Genomic DNA, 17,137 nt, shown 5'->3' with positions numbered 1-17,137 from the left:
ACTGGCTTTGAGATCTGTACGTCTATTGACCAGTGTCAGTTCACAGGGATCTCGATGCACTATTACTACTACGTTGTACGTGTAATAAGTTATGCGGTAAGATGTGTGTCTATTATAATTCCCATCATGGAATCGGATATGTCCCGATTCCACAAGTTTCATTCACTTCCCGAGTTCATTCACTGCAGTAAACCAGATTCCATTGGCTCCAACACTGGGGATACTTCAAAGTTTGTTGATGTGGTTGGTGTTTAGTCTAGTTTTATCTCTCTCAACCCATCCTAGTGCTTCCTTGTTAATCTTGTTGGTCTCAACTAGTCGGCGTAGAGCATCGTTAGCTCTGTGAGTCTTTGTCATTGATTCAGCTAGGTTATGCTTTCCTTCGATCTAAACGAGTTCCATTTGTTTCCGTTCGTAGGATTATCTGAGGCTCATCACGTCTATTATAAGTCTCTTCTCTTGAGTTGTGCCAAGACGGACGATGCAGTCGTAAAGTGATTTTGAATCTGTCAGCGTGACGAGTGGAAACGGGTGGGGGTCTTTCCTGGGATTGAGAATGGTCATCATATTGGTTAGAGTCAATTTGAGAGCGAGTGCCATATCAGCTCCGTGCATGAATCCATATAGCTTAGAGGCTAGGATGCTTCTGGTTACTCTCTTACACTTGATAGAAAACCAATGTAGTAAGTCAGCTGCGCCTGTGTCATCTGCAAGTGCAATAACATATCCGATTTAGGATGTCATATCCTTGTTGTTCATGAATGAAGAGTCAGTAAAGGCGATCAGTTTAAGTGAGTTCTTGTCCAGGGAGATGAGTTTGAGTCCTTTCTGTGGGTTCTTTAACTGCTAATTAAGCCAGTTAGTAAGCCAGGTGATGTCCTTGGTTGGATTCACTGTTTATGCGGCGAAGGATAGGTCAAATGCTGCTTCTGGTTAGCATACTGATGCGATATATGCGCCTCTCGCTCGTCAAGCGATGTATTTAGTTCTCTGATCCTTGGTCTTGATCAGGGATAGCTTCTTGCATTGGGTCTCCTGAGTTAGAGAGATATGGTCCTTTTCGAGCTTGATTTGAGAACCATTGAATTATAGGAGGTGGTCAGTAGTCAGTTGTTCCCGTTCCTTTAAGAGGAATTTGGGTTCTTCTACTTATTCCATTCTCTCTGTGCGAATCTGTCATCAGCCAAGATCAGTGTATCATTGGTTTAAAGACTAACGATACTGAATGGTAGATCCTTAGTGTGTAGTAGACAGGAGTCATACGTCGATTCCTGTATTTGGAACCTCTCTAGATGATGACTCTAGTAGGTTTTAAACCAGTGGTTACTAGCCTCGGGAACACCATATAGTGGCTTAACGACCTGAAAGATTGCTCCCTTCAGTCCAAATTCTGGTGGTGGCCGAATATAGAATTCCCTGATGAGCTCCGATGTGGATTGAACATAGGTCCGAGTGATGTCTCTAAGGTATATGCTCGCTATGTCTCTAGCTATGGCTGCTATACTTAGGAGTAGTTTCTGAATAGCTCGTTGAATTGTTGGAGATTGTGTTAGAACCTGTTCTTTGCCGGTGTTGTTATAGGCCTGCACTACGAGTCTAGATTTCTTATACGCATGTTCGGTGCCTTTGTTCTCGATTAAGTCAACGAATCGTGAGTTAAAGACGCGAATTCCTGGTGGTGTAGTCTCTCGGATTTCAAATACTCCTAGTTCCATTAATCCATTGATCTCTTTCTGTCTTGATGTGTGAAATTGGTCGATAGAAGCTTCCATAGGGTCACTCTTTGTAAATACCTCGGGCGTGTCATGAATAATGATCTCGGGTGTGTCTTGGATGACGATCTCAGGCTTATAGAGTATGTCTTCCTGGGTCGGTTCGAATTATATAGGGTCATTCTCGGGAAATCTTCTTGTGGAGTGGTCGATGGCTTACCAGGATTGGTCCGGTTTGGTTGGGTAGGCTCATTCTTGGTATCTGTCTCGTCGTCGTTTTCGGTGTAGTATCTCTTAAAAACGGTTGATTAGAACTTGCTTGGCTTATGGTTATCTAATATCTATATTGTGCATATTTCTCCCTCTGTCGAGATGAGTGGGAATGGACCAGTCTATTTCTTTGATTTTTCGCGCTATATTAAGACTGGTGTTCCAGGGAGTGCTCTATACATCGTTGTGATAAGGCCATTTTGTGTCTATAAGGCCTCTGCAACTTTCTGTTTAGCCCGGAGTTTTTGAATATCGTCTGATGCTTTACGGATCGCTGCTGCGCGTTGTAGAATTATGGGCGATGGAGCATCTGATTCGGCCATCCTGGGGTATGCTCCTAGGATAAGGAGAGTTAGGATCAGTCCTCCTGGTCCGGCGGAGTCGTTGATCGCCTTGAATGCTATTTAGAGGCCCATTTCTTTAGTAAAGCCTCGTCCTCTAAGCTCTCTCATGATGATTGAGTACGCGCGTCGAATCAATCTACGGTATTGTTCAACTTTCCCGACGGAGTTATGTGCTTTATTAGGAATGGTTTTACCTTGGTTACTAGAGCATTAGCACGATGTTTCAACTCAGTTGCGGTGAACTTAGTGCCTACATCAGTCGTGATGTTATTTGGTGATCTAAGACATACATCGATCCAACATTGCCGGAGTGTGTCGAATATATGTTTCGTGGTCATCTCCTTTAACTATTATCTAGCTTAAAAACAGGTGGCATCGTCTATAACATATATGTCGCTCGCTTGGCGATATTCGAATATCTTAACTGAGAATAGTAGACGTTGTGAGCTCCAACAAACCGCTACTCAACACCGTAGAAAATCCACCGGGTGTAGTGGATGCTACGATACTGAATATTGCGATTGTTGTGAAGTCTGATTTTTCATTGATGAAAGAACTAGCTACTTATAGTACATGGGCGCCCCTCTGCTCTGGACGAATGTCAACATTCGTCCGAGACAGAAGAGACGGTGAAGACGGGACATTACTGTCGCGAATGCACATCGCTCAAGGGTGTCGTTTGCGATGAATGCATATCGTTCAAGGATGCCGTGATATACTAATCCAGTTCCGGAGTCGCTGTCTCGGCAGAAGCTTTTTCGGCCGAAATACTTTCCGTCTGTTGATGGCCTTGTTTCTCGGCTGTCGCAACAATATAGGACTAGTAAGCTATCGATATAGAACACATCGATAATGATGTTATGGTTAAATCTGAGTTCTCCGTCTTCATCTTTCAGAGTGAATCGAGAACTGCTTAGCGTGTGTCCAAACTTCTGACAATGTTCACAGAATTTAGTAAGTTTCTCGAGTGTTTCTTTGGTGTTTGGCTCGTTGTGACCAGATTCCTGTAGGATTGTTCAGAGTCTTCTAGCAGAGGGATGGCCAAAAAGTCGGTATAGGCGTCGTAGCTCAGACTTAGTAAAGAAGTAGCGATAGCTAGTTTCTAGGGATCTGGTCCCAGGGAGTCCTGTTGGTTTCTCTTAGAGGTCGATAAATGCGCGTCCGAATCGAATAGCAATAGGTACTTCTTTAGTCTACATGATAACTGTTCTTCGGAGGTTGTTGTAATAGATCTTGGGCATGTTCATGTCTGCTAGTCCTTGTAGGAATGGTATTCCTGCTTAGAAGATGAAGAGCTGGATTTGGCCTACTGGGGTGTTTAGTATGATACTGCCTATCGCTGACTTTGGTGATCCTGCTCTAAATTGTACCTCTTTCTTAGCCGGGCTGAGCTGATATTTGACTCCTGTTATGTCCTATAGCGTATAGAGCTGATCATAGCCTACGGTGAAGATATGCGTGGCGCCAGAATCAATCATTATTCTAAAGAATTTTTTCGTTTTGTACCGGGTAGTCATCATAGCCTCGGCAACATTTTGGGATTCAATCTTAGCTTCTTCTTCTTCTACGGTCAGAAAATGGATAAATGCGGCGTCCATAAGCTCGTCTGTCGTAGTCTAGGCATTTTGAATCGTCATATTACCAAGATCTGGAAGGAATGCTTCTCCATTATCCTCATCAGATTCGGTATCGCTCGCATCGATAACAAGTGCTTCGAAGTCTGGCTCGTCATCATTATCTCCTTCATATTCTATGATGAATATATGGTATTATCTCTGGAAGCTCTTACCTTCGAACCGTTTGTTCTTGTTAAATAGTCGATGGCTTTTATCGCGGTGGTCCTTCCGTTCCTAAGTAGTATGTTTCCAGGATCTGCATTCTGGCTTCTTGTAGATATAGTATTTCTTGTCGGCGTTGTTGGTAGGTGGTCTTTCGTGGTCATTAGCTGGTAGTTTCTGGTAGCTCCTATCAATGAAGTTGATGCTATTGGTGATGTTTGCTTTTTTTCTTCCTCCCAGGTAGATATTGAAGATTGCATTCAGTTGATGATGCTAGCTAGATCGGTAGCTAGGTTGATTAGAGCGCCTCTATATACTTTAACACCTTAATAGGTAGTTAGGAGTTGGCTGGCCAGGAATTCACCATTCCTGCAGACCATCTTGAGACCATAGCGCTGTTTTAGGAGTGACTGGAGGAGTTGGTTGAAACTCTTGTAGATCGGGATAGAGTTTACTGCGGTAAAATTGTTGTTTTCGATGATCTTCTAGAGTAAGGTATTGCTCCATTCAACCATATTTCGTCTCCAAAACTCTTCTCCTTTAAAAACTTGTCGGAGGTGAGTGCATACTACCTCGAAATCGCGTGTCATCAGGTTTACGTTGATATAGTGGTCTCTCGCGGTGTCCTTAAGCATGGTTGAAAACGCGCGCATATAAATGGTTTAGGGGATGCCAACTTTGCTGTAGTTCTCACGGAAGATTCCAAGATAGTAGTCGAATGCGCCGTTACTACCAGAAAACTTCTCCTTGTCGAGATACATCTTGCTTAGGTTAATAATTTCTCGGCTAAAATCCTCTTGTCTGGTATTATCTTTAGTTTATGGGCGTCGTTGTTCGTATAAGCCTTTCTCAGATTATTCCTCAGATACGTCGGCCTCATATCTTTCCTTGATGGTCTTAATGTCCTTAGTAGACTCCTTAAGAGAGGATCGGTGTTGTTTAGGGGGTTTCAGGTAGAGGGATGCTCGTAGAATTTATGATACGTGTGTTTCGTCCAAGTAGGGGAGAGTTTTGAATCGAGTTATCGGTCGGTGGTTTATAGACCCGTAATACTATGAATATGGAGTTGAGCCTACCTCGGAGGGCGAAGGTGACCATTGTTGTTCTATTCTGAATGGCATATTCGATGTCATTATTGGTCCAGTTATATATCTCTAGCTCATTAAGTGTCTCGTAGAGCGCATCGGAGATTATCTTATGTGATTTATGCATCGGAATAAAGACTCTATGTTGAAGTAGAGTATTCCGTAATGCCATCTGGTGGACACTTTTTAGTCCTTTGAAATGTTGGAGTTGCTAGTTCTCGAATGCCTCTCTAAACAGTGTCCATAGAGAGTAGTCGGTGAAAGCAGCATTGATGTACGTATGGAGCATTGTCTCAATATATTCATCGCGTTCATCAGATCCTATGGTCATCAGGTCGATTCCACGGCTCCATCTTATCACGCGTACGACCTAGTCGATGTTCTGTTCTGTCATGATGGGTGATCGGAATGAGGAGGTTGGGAAGGAGGATAGGATACATAATAGGAGATAGGAGTTCTTGGTTGTTCAGCTGGTTCACTTCCCAAGAATTCACTGCCGACGCGAAAAAAAGATCAGAAGAACGTGTTCAACCGGTTCGTGCGTTTGTCTTGCCTTTTCCTGATCTGTACGTCTACTGATCAGTGTCGGTTCACAGGGATCTCGATGCACTATTACTACTACGTTGTACGTGTAATAAGTTATGTGGTAAGATGTGTGTTCATTCTAATTCCCGCGATGGAATCGGATATGCCCCGATTCCACTAGTTTCATTCACTTCCCGAGTTCATTCACTGCAGTAAACCAGATTCCATTGGTTCCAACATGTGCAGCTACCGAGATAGTGGACTGTGTAGATGATTACTCTTCTGTTGATTCCCATTACAATTCAAAGATCAGGATGATTGAGGATGCTGACTTTTATTCGTCATTTTAAATATTTATAATAATATGAAGATGCTTGCTAATGATTTACATAAAATGCTCCTGAGGCTAATAAATGCCTTAAATTACTCCATAACTCATCCATCACTCATCCATCACTCATCCATCACTCATCCATCACTCATCCATCACTCATCCATCACTCATCCATCGTCTAAATTTCTTAGCCCACTTGGGCAGTCATAAAAACTCAGTTGCCGTCCACAATGAGACTGGCAAGCTTGGATCGGGCGCGCAGAGTAGGTCCCCACTTGAACAGAATGTAAGGGATGAAAGTCAAGAGGGTCGCAATGCAAGACAGCAACAGACCAGCCCACTGGCTGCCCAGGTTGTGGAAGAACTGGGTAGCAAACAGGGGAGAAACAGCACCAAGAGTGTTTCGCATGAAACCCTGGCCAGCAATGGCAGAGGATGCGTTGTCGCCATAGCAATCAGAGGTGTAACTGTAGACAGACTCGAAGATGAAGAAAATTCCGATACTGATGAGGGTTAAGCCAACCATAGGACCCATCCAGTGAATTTGCTTGTACTGGGTGAAGCTGTAGATGAAGAGACCGACAGGAAGGAAGTAAGCACCACACATGGCACCGTACAGACGGTCCTCGGGGGTGACCTTGCGGTTGGGGTCGTTGACAATGGACTCATACTTCTTGATCTGGAAATAGTTTGCGAGCCAGCCAATGGTTGTTCCAAGACAGAGAGCGATGTAAGGCAGACCGGAAACACCCTCACCCCAGCCCTTCTTCTCTTGAAATGTGATGGGAATGACAGACAAGAAGAGGAAAGTCAGGAACCAGGCGAAACTAATCCAGATACCAAGAGCAAACACGACAGGCTCGGTGGCAAGCATCTTGATGGCCTTGACGGAGGAGTTGTGAAGCATCTCCTTGATACCAGGAGCTTCCAGTTCGTTGACGTCCACGTAGCGGTCATCACCAGTGGCCTGGCGAAGAGCCTTGGCACGCTTTGACAGGCAGACACTACCACGAGTCTCCCGGAGGCAGAAAAGGATGAGAATGAAAAGGGGAATGTTGGCCATGCCCTGGATACCCTCGAGCCATCTCCATCCAATAGCCTGGACGACAAAGCCGGCGTAAATTGGGGCGGCGACGGTACCAAAGATGGCAATGAAGGAGAAGAAGGCCATAGGGTGTGCGCGATCAGCTGGGTAGTACATGTCACCGAAGGTTCCTCCAACGAGAATGGTGCCAACACAACCGAAGAGACCGAGCAAGGCACGGCACACAATCATGGTGCCAATGTTCTTTCCGAGTGCCAGCGCAATGAACATAATGGCAAAGCAGCCGAAGGCACCAACGTAGACGACTCTGCGTCCAGCAAGCTCACAGAAAGGAGCGAGGAATAGAGGACCCAATGCACAGACAAAGTTGAAGGTGAACAAACCAAGTTCACCAAGCTCAACAGAAGTGCCGATGTCGACAGCCATCTTGGAAATACCAGCGCTGTAAGCTGTGGTGGCAAGACCAATGAAGAGTGTCATGGCACAAAGCTGAAGACTGATGAAAGCCTTCAGCTTGGGGTTCCAGTTGAAAGGGTTCTCCTTGTCGCCATCGACAAATTCCAAGACGATAAATCCCTTTCCTTCATGCGTTGTAGGTTTTGTGATTGTGAGAGGGAGGTCGAATTCCACTTCTCGTAGCTGGCTGGGATCGAAGTCGGGTACGTGCTCGTTGGACAATTCGTCGCGATATTTTCCTCCGACAATCCATCCCTTGGAAGTATCGTCGTGGTGGTCGGAATCTTTTTCGCTAGAAACAGTCTCATTGTGAGAAGATGTAACTGGATGAGATTGTTCTTTTTTTGAACCAAACATGGTGGCGAAGTTTTAATAGTATGTGAACTCCTTAAGAATGATAGGAATAAACTTAAAAAAGAGAGCCAAAGCTGCGAAACGATTTCAGTATATAAAGTGATTGAGCTGCTGCCCCTGGGCCCCCGCCATCATCCGCAAAAGCCCGGTTTGAATGTTTTCAGGTACGGAGTAATATGGGGCAATATGACCCTCCAGTAGCGTGGGGGTTGTTAGCTTTTGACCCGTAGTTTCAATGGGGCCCTACGTCGATACATAGCCCGCGAAGAGATAAAAAATTTGTATGTGCGTGTCTCATCTAAGGGTTTGTCCAAGCTCTACAAGTTTCACCACCCTCCTCTTTAGTTCAATTCTGAATTGATTCTATGATACAGAGTATTTTCCAAAAACTGAGAATTATACAGTGTATTCTCATATGACGTTGAGAGGCTTTTGTGGCTTGAGTGGCTCCGTAACAAGCACATATCAGAAATTGAGGATCCCTTGTGACCTTTTTTTCCAAATCCCTGAATCGGAAGTAACCCGCGATTAAACTTCAATTGCATGAGCAGTGAACCACAAGGGCACATGCCCTGAAAATCCACCTGGCCACTTGTTCAATTTCGGTCGATGGTATTCAATACTTACCGATGATGACTTTCGGGATGCCTTGGTCGGCCCCACTTTGCCGCCACCGAAACGGGAAACCGGATCGGTAAGCCGATATCGACCGGCTAGGTTATTTATTTACGACCTCGGCTGTAAATTAAATAGATCAACATGATAATTTGAATATTTGGAGTCATTTGATTTTGGAGTTAAAGCTGTCTGTATAACTGCGAAGTCTTTCGGCCTTAACAAGGGTCAATGCCTTTAAAGTGGTTCACGGAAGATCTTCGGCCCTCAGAATTTTCCTTTTATCAAATCAAGGGGTCCAGAAGCTATGGTCTGTGGGGCATGAATTGCCAAATTCAAATCGACTTCAAACCTTGGAAGTATCTCCGGTTTTACCCATTTTCTGCGACAGTTGACATCAGTAAAAAGTTTGATTCAATTGATTAATTAAAGGCGTCCAGAGCTTTCTACTCTTCTTCTCCCGTTCTGTCAATGCCCTAGTCAAAGCTTAGTTGAAAGAAAATCATTGGGTCATTTTAAATGTGGATCTACAGGACAAAGTAAAAAATATATTTTTCACTCGCCCTTCTGAATATAGGGTATCTAGGTCCTAAGTATGGAAAATAGAGCGTAGCGTTCTAGAAACAGACTTTTAGTTGTTATACAACAATTCAAAACTTTCTCATGAACCGGGATTCTATTTGACAGCGAATATATCAGAGTAGAGAATTTCCCGTGATTTAGAGAGTACGCGCAGTCAGCCCACTGTGGTAATCCACTGTGGTAATCCACTGTGGTAATCCACTGTGGTAATCCACTATGGTAATCCACTATGTTAATCCACTGGTAATCCACTAGAAAGTCCGGAGTAACTCCTCTGGGCCTTTGATCTACAACTCGGATAATGTCCCAATTCATACAGGACCATAGGTAATTGAATATCCCTGATTTGGATAATCCAATGTGGACTTAGAAGTAATCAATGGATGTCATGTGGTATCATAGTGGAATTTTGTCAGCATTTTGGGGCCTAGTGGTTTTCAAAGGCTAGTCATGTCGATAAAAGGGCATGCGCGTCCCAAAATTCGTGAGTCGCATGGCCAGTCCAGACCTACTTAGCAATCAGACAATTGCATGAATGCAGGATTATCCATAGAACTCATACTCCAAGGCTCTGTTGATATCCCTTCATTGAGCGAGAATTTTATGATACTACTATCAGTAGTCATCCCGATTTAGTAATATCTTCATCTTTCCAAGGGATCCAGATTTCACCGAATATCCGTGAATAGTCAAGCATACAAGTATGGCAACTCGGCAAGGCTCTGAGTGACAGCTTATGCCACAAAGTTTGCCCTAAAGGAGCCGATTCCAGACATATTCAAACTACTCCGAGGATATTCCGTGGCTGACGAGATAAGCGAGTTGATCAGGCAGCTGACCTACAGAAAAACAACATATCATTTTACCAAAGTACTTTTCATTCCGCAGGAATCACACGGCATTTCGTGGAATACGTAGTACTTGCTAGCGTTTATTTTTCTTTGGGCTTTCCTTTCTAAGTTAATTCTTGATAGTGAGGCTGTAGGCAAGCATGTGACAGATTTTACGGTTGGCCAAATGGGGTAGGTAATGCGGACAGTAAAGGGGCTGTCAAAATGGGTCTGAAAAGCGAAGGCATGATGGAGTATCAAAACTTATGTCATTGCCTTCTTTGGCCTCAACCACGCCATTATAATCAGTAGTGAACAGTTCGCTCGGCCCTCGACTCTCATCGTCCACTTCGCTGAAACCTCGATGCCTGTACCTAGGTACGGAGTAGTCTCGTCCGAACTGTTCCAAGGCTGCATTTTCTTGTTTTCAGGGGTTGGATTGTGGTAGCTCTTTTCTTTATCAAATCTATATATGTCTATGAGGCAATTATGTATTGGTCAGCAAATACGTGTAGCCATGCTCCTAATATGGCTTGTCTTTAGGTATTCTGCGGAGCTGACGCTGGAGGAAAAATGCAAGATTTGTGGGCCTGAAAAACTCTGTAACATGCAATGCGACACGTAGCAGCTTTGAAACCTTGGAAGTTTTGAAACCTTGGAAGAATACAGCCGACTTCTCTGCCCAGGTGTCCGTAGCATAAACCTTTAATTGACCGGTTCCCTTTCCAGAAATCGAGGATTATAACGGCAACTGTACTTACGGAGCCGAGAGACAAGGATGTACACAAGATGGTTCTGAGCCTTGAAGTGAGCATGAAGAAGGGCTTGAAACCTTGGATCTCATGATCCATAAAGGCTGCCAGGCGAGTGCCGAGGTCGCAAATAGGTGCTCGAAGTATATTGTCACCTATCAAGACACGTACTACGCTACATCTGTTCAACAAGCTGCAGAAAGAGTTCTTGAGAACGCTAAATTTCAAATTTTAGATCATCCACCCATCCATTCCCACTTCGCCCTCGCCCTATTCTGATCCGAAATCTCTCCGTCTACTACCTTCATAATATCCACGTATCCATCCACGACTGAAGTCTCTCCTCTACCGGTTAGACTATCACCCCTAATACCCAAGCCCTAATGTAGCGTTATCTTCGAGTACTCATGCGACGTTGAAATTCTTCTGCCACAGCTCAACCTTGGAAGTCGGTCTGACTCACTATCGTTCAGGCCCTGAGTAACGAGTATACTCGGACGTATGCGATCATCTTGGCCTACCCAGGTGATTAGACGACAAAATCGGACCTCGGGAGCAGACCAGGACTTTGAACAAGTTCTCAGAGCAAGCTCGCAGAAAATTTTAGGATTTCAACAACTATTAAAGCCAAGTGGTTGCCAGTTCAAAAATTTAGCCGCTCCCATCTCCGCAATGTCTGATTAAGAGTCAACCTTGGATAGTTGTAACAACCTCCAAGTTCTAGAGTTCTTGAATCTTGTGCTTAGCTATATCGACCACGGATACCTAGGTATAGAAGCGGTACATCTAAGAGATATCTTTGTGTTCTTATCAATTGATGATAGGTAAAAATCTTCAAATTGAACAATGCATATTTCTCATGTGGTCCGCGGAAGAAAGTCAGATGGCTAGCGTCAGACCCTATATAGCGAGAGAGAGAGAGAGAGAGAGGAGGGAGAGAGAGAGAGAGAGAGAGAGAGAGAGAGAGAGAGAGAGAGAAAGTATCTAGGTATTTGCGAATGTCACCAGCGCATGATCTTCATCCTTGACGCGATGCGGCCATATACAGTATAAATGGAATATATGACAGCGTCTTTGAAAGCTACATCACAGACCAGCCTAGAAACTCGGCGAAGAAGTTCAAGATGGGAATAGTCCTCTTATCATGCAACAACCACCCATGTGTCCTTTAAAATCCAATCCGATGTATGATGCTAATTTGATCCATTACATGTTGATTCTCAAAATCGACGGTGAAGGATTTTTAATCCACTGTGAACACGACAAAGACCTCGTGATGCTCCCGAGGTCGTGTTAAAAATCAACTCCGTTGTCAAAGCGTCTGGCTGGCGGGTTTCCAAATGTTTTCCGATGTTTGATGGACGGTATTATTCGCGCGGACATGAAAAAGGACACTGAGTAGTACTTCGTAGATAGGTAAGTCGTAGATTAGGGCAATTGCATAATGGTAATCAGCGATTTAGCATAGTTTTCAGCATAGAGAGAGTATTTGAAGATATTTTATTGCATAGCTATATTTGCGGTTATGAATTGTCTTTATGATACATGTGGACTTGTAGTCAAGCGAGACTATTTACAAAATTCAAGCGACTCATCCTATTTACAAGAGCATAGCAACGGCAGCGATGAAACCCATGACTCCTCCACTGACCTGGACAGATGAAGCGGCGCCGGTGTAGACGGCAGGAGTGGTCGATGGCGTCGTGCTAGGCTTTAGTACAGATCTAGAAGGGTTGGGGACTCTGCTGGGAACGGCCTTGGGTCCGGTAGGAAGTGTATAAATGCCGTATTTTCCAGAAACAGTGCTCTTAGTTTGAAGCGAACCAGCAGCGCAGGTTACTGGTGCGATGCCCGAATTGTAGACAGTCACGGTTTGCGGGGCGGCACTGGCATCGGCAGCAGCGGAGGGTTGGACGAACCAAACGATTGGTGACTCAAAGACGACGGTTTCAACAGTCTTGATAAGAGTCGTCGTAGCAGTAGTTATAGCTGTAACAGTCGCATTATTGGTGATAGTCGCGTTGTTGGTGACGGTTGCGGTGGCAGTGACGGTGGTTGGGGCAACGACTGAAGCTGAGGAAGTGGTGGTGGGGTCAACACAGTCACCGGTCAAAGTGAACTTGGAGGATTGAGCATAGATGACATAGGTGTTGGTGCCATTGATAAAGTTGAATTGCCAGCCAGCTCCTGAGTCGACACTACAGGGGATAGTCAAGTCCAGGGATCCATCGGCTTTGGGGACGTTCTGAGCGAGGGAGAGAGCACAACGGGAGGCCATGCCACAAAGTTGACCAGGTAGATGGAGAAAGTAGAAGCGTCTGTATCAACGCTGGACCACGTAACATCGACGGAAGTTCCCTTCGTGATGGTGGAATTGGCCGTGGGGGTGAGGACTAGATATGCCGAGGCAGATGCTGCGAAGAGCGAAATGGCGGCGAAGAAGCGCATTTCAAAGAATTATCAAAAGAAGAATAGTGAAAATTAAGAAAGATTGGAATTAATCTGAAAATTAAAGAGTGTAGAAGTAATGGATTTTGAGCAAAAGAGCGTAGGTGAAGTTTGAGGCTTTAGAGATCCTTGGGAGGTTAAACTGAATTCCCCAAGCATTTATATCTACGTTCACCGACCATGTGATTTTGAGTTAGTGGGGGGAAAAAAGGTACCATCATTAAACACTTAAATTGGTGATTGGGGCCAAAAGGGTCGATGAAGGGTTCAAATGATAAGATGGCTCACTAATCATGTGACTTAGCGCTAAAGTATACAATATGTTTGGCTATTTTATAGATTTGCTACAATAACCTGCTTGAACGGACTGTCTAGGTATTGAAATACCCCATCACTTTCCCAAGGTTGATCACTAACATCTATGAATTTCCTATGGTAAGATGAATAGGGGTATTCCAAGGTTACAGCACCTAGCTGTAATGTGGGATGCCAAGAAAATCTACCTATAATTAGCGGCGACTTTGGTTGGCGATACACCAAAGCTAGAGATAATTCTAGCGCGTTGACCAGTAGAAAGTTCTTGATTTTTACCATAGTTTCCACTGATTTCTGTGCTAAAGAGAGCCATGGTTAGTAAACAATAGAAATTAAAAAGGTGGACATATATACGTGATAAAACGCACTAAAACACGGGAAGTGTACGAAAACATATTTCTATTATATTTGTAGAACAGCGTAACTTGACTAGAAGCAGACCCTCTCAAAGTTCTGGTTGAGGTAGGGGAAAAGCCCACGCTAGTTGCAGCTAGGCTATATAAAGTTAGTGAAAGGATTTCGGCAAAAATACAGTAATTTCTAGTCTTACATACAAAGTACTAGATAACATCATTAAAGACACAATAATGTAATTTGAAAACACTGGAGATAAAGTCTCGTTCAGTTTGGGGTCGATCACGTCGCTGCTTGTCACTGTTTGTCTTTAACATGTTGCTAGCTCCTTAATATACACCTCCACTATGAACGACTTGGTGCGTAACACCTCTGGCTCAGCCTTCATATAACGGTCATACTGGAATAATCCTCGGTAATCAACTAGTAAAGTTGTATCTAAATTTACCTAAGTAAATTATTTACTTCGATGGAAAGTTAGAGAATCCTTAACCATAACTTTCTTCATCTCGCATCCCACCTATTCCAAGGTTTGCACTTCCATTAAATACAATTAATTCAGCGATATTTAGGATGTTCCTTGTCTGTTGGATGCGCGAAGTTGGAGAAGGTCGCATAAATGAGTCCTCAACTCCTACTTGTCAGAAGCAGATAACCTTTGATATTTATCCCCAAGCACCTGAGAATCTATCCCCAATATGGAACTATCTCTGCAACAATTTTACTGAATCAATTGACGCGGCTGACGAACTGCGGCGCGTGATATTATCTGCTTCTGGCATTCTCGCATTACCAAATGTTTCCCCACCGATAATGGATACAAGATTGAGTGGAAGAATAAGGAGTACTTCACCGGTTATGTGACTGGTGTTGAGACCAATCTTACTCTCCTCGTAGTCCACTGCTATGGTGGCCACGATGTCCTTCCACGTAAGAAGGATTGACTGGAGACGAAACGTCAGATCTGCAAGGAAGTAATTGATTTCTCAAGCAGCGCCAGCACCTCGAACGTTCATGCCGTTTTTGGTCATTTTGCTTATGGCCTGATTCGATAAACTTGAGTGGCAGCTGGAAGAAATGACATTCAGATGGTTTCTGCCAATGAGTGGCCTGGCGTTAGCTATATTGAATTCTTTGGTCGAATCAAGGACATCAACTCGACCCTGAAATTGCTTGAGGATCCTGGCTCGTCTTAATCAGGCTTCTGAGCCTCAGCTTTTCGCCCTTTCATGTTTCCGCAAATCTCCCACACAAAAAAGTTCCAGAAGAAAGAGAACGCTCACATACCAAATCAAGAACGTGGTTGACGTGAAGTCATATGACATCATCTGCACTTTGCCACAAGTCCAGTTTTGTATGAAACACAGCTTATATGTAATTCAACAATTTGTATTCCATAACTACTTTCAATCCCCAAGCTCTTCATCGTCACTATGATGTAATCAAATGATTTAAAAGTAACAAAACAATTGAATCGATATTTTCGTCTTTTTACATACACTCGCAGCAACTTGAAATTATGGCTTCAGGATCAAAGCAAACTCATCACCTGCATCAGTAAGTCGACTTCCTCTCTCTCTCTTCAATCAATGACTAACCTCTAACCACTCATTAGTGTTGGAAATTGGATGCCAGCGGATCACAGGGTTCACCGGCAATGGCTGGCTGGCGTTATCAAAGAATCCGGCAAAAAAGACGATGATTTACATCCTGTACTCGAAGAATTTAAGCATATGATCGAGACAAACACAAGAGTGTACATGCTCATCGAGGGCATGTTCAATGAAGTCCCTCACAAGCAACCATACAATGAAGACCCAACCGGACACCCCGAAATTCGTGGTTACAATCATTTCCTGCAGATCCTTAACCACCTGCTCACCACTGCTCCCTCGTGGACAGACAAAGCCCACCGGGTCGGCCTGGTGGGCCTACCTATCAATGCGCTTCTCGACTGGCCGATGGGCACACCTAGTGGATATGCCGCGTTCCTAGACCCGGAGATCAATGCGATGTTGAAGAAAGTCCTCAATGTATGGGGAGATTATCTGCGTTCGCCAGACTCCGCCAACGTTTTGAATGACTCAGAAATTGGATGGTTCGGCGAGACTGGCCGTCGCGACCTGACAACAGTCGCAAAGATCGGCCCCACAGCTGCTGAGACCCTTGAGTTTGGTCAAATATTCCACTGTGACCCTTCCGCACCGAATCATGGCTTCAAGTCGTGGGATCACTTCTTCACTAGATTATTCCGCGACGGAATGCGTCCGGTCGCCGAGCCAGAGAACGGTTGCGTCATTGCAAATGCCTGTGAATCAAAGCCATACCGAATCGCACACAACGTGCATGCTCGAGACAAGTTTTGGGTTAAGAGCCAGCCATACTCTGTGCTCGACATGTTGCACAATGACCCGCACGCCCCGGAATTCGTTGGTGGCACAATCTACCAAGCCTTCTTGAGTGCATTAAGCTACCACCGCTGGCATGCTCCCGTATCTGGAAAGATAGTCAAAGCATACGTCGTCGATGGAACATATTATTCTGAGCCGCTCTTCGAAGGTCTAGGAAACCCACATGTCCACTCCCAGGTGATTCGGCTTGAAGGCCAGACTATTTCACAACCTTACATCACATCTACAGCGACTCGGGCCTTGATCTTCATTGAGGCTGATGAGCCAGCCATCGGCCTGATGGCATTTATTGGCGTTGGAATGGCAGAAGTGTCAACTTGCGATATCACCGCCAAGCAAGGTCAGCACGTTGAAAAGGGAGATGAGATTGGTATGTTCCACTTTGGAGGATCGACACATTGTCTTCTTTTCCGAAAGGGAGTCAATGTCTCCGGGTTCCCTAAGCCGGGAATGGAAGAAAATATGCCAGTTCGAAGCCAATTGGCAGTTGTCAAATAGACATGGACAACAATAGGCATAATGGTTAACTTAATTATCGGCATTTAAAGTGATTATGTCATGTGGGTCGAGCTGTCAAAGATCGGGGAATCGATATCTAGGAAGAAGAGCTTAGAGTGCAATTTGATATTGAAGCAGTATGAACAAGTATAAATTATGAATGGGGGCTATGGGAATGATTTTACTATGGAGATATGACATCTACCTTAGTCATTATCTATTGTTATCGATCCTTCGGTCGTATTCGGTTACTAACTAATTGCATACTAGCAGGGCGTACAGGGCTTCGGAATAAATGTTGATCCAGCAATAACCGAACAATTATTTACTATCTTTCTAGCCTATTAGTTTAATTTAGTTAATTTTGGGGCTTTTCGTGTATGATATTTGAGGTTCTTGTTTCAAGATGATGTCAAGATCCTTAAGTGC

General features: G+C 44.3%; 3 protein-coding genes across 3 annotated transcripts; 1 reads left to right on the top strand and 2 right to left on the bottom strand.

Annotated features, from left to right (window-relative positions):
* Nucleotides 1–6,262: 6,262 nt before the first annotated feature.
* Nucleotides 6,263–7,906, bottom strand: N7495_007308 (MFS transporter; the record flags this gene model as incomplete). The annotated part of the gene is made up of 1 exon (XM_057209959.1): nucleotides 6,263–7,906. One exon carries the CDS (start codon nucleotides 7,904–7,906, stop codon nucleotides 6,263–6,265), a length of 1,644 nt encoding a protein of 547 aa, XP_057063733.1.
* Nucleotides 7,907–12,282: 4,376 nt separating this feature from the next.
* Nucleotides 12,283–12,960, bottom strand: N7495_007307 (gpi-anchored membrane protein; the record flags this gene model as incomplete). The annotated part of the gene is made up of 1 exon (XM_057209958.1): nucleotides 12,283–12,960. One exon carries the CDS (start codon nucleotides 12,958–12,960, stop codon nucleotides 12,283–12,285), a length of 678 nt encoding a protein of 225 aa, XP_057063732.1.
* Nucleotides 12,961–15,318: 2,358 nt separating this feature from the next.
* Nucleotides 15,319–16,708, top strand: N7495_007306 (uncharacterized protein; the record flags this gene model as incomplete). Its single annotated transcript, XM_057209957.1, has 2 exons — nucleotides 15,319–15,356; nucleotides 15,415–16,708. 2 exons carry the CDS (start codon nucleotides 15,319–15,321, stop codon nucleotides 16,706–16,708), a joined length of 1,332 nt encoding a protein of 443 aa, XP_057063731.1.
* Between the last annotated feature and the right edge of the window lie 429 nt (nucleotides 16,709–17,137).

This window comes from Penicillium taxi (genome assembly GCF_028828555.1).
Source record: "Penicillium taxi strain IBT 34144 chromosome Unknown utg000004l_segment0_segment0, whole genome shotgun sequence".
Classification (NCBI taxonomy): domain Eukaryota; kingdom Fungi; phylum Ascomycota; class Eurotiomycetes; order Eurotiales; family Aspergillaceae; genus Penicillium; species Penicillium taxi.
Note: the sequence above shows the minus strand (reverse complement) of the source record. Positions and strands in the feature narration are given on the sequence as shown.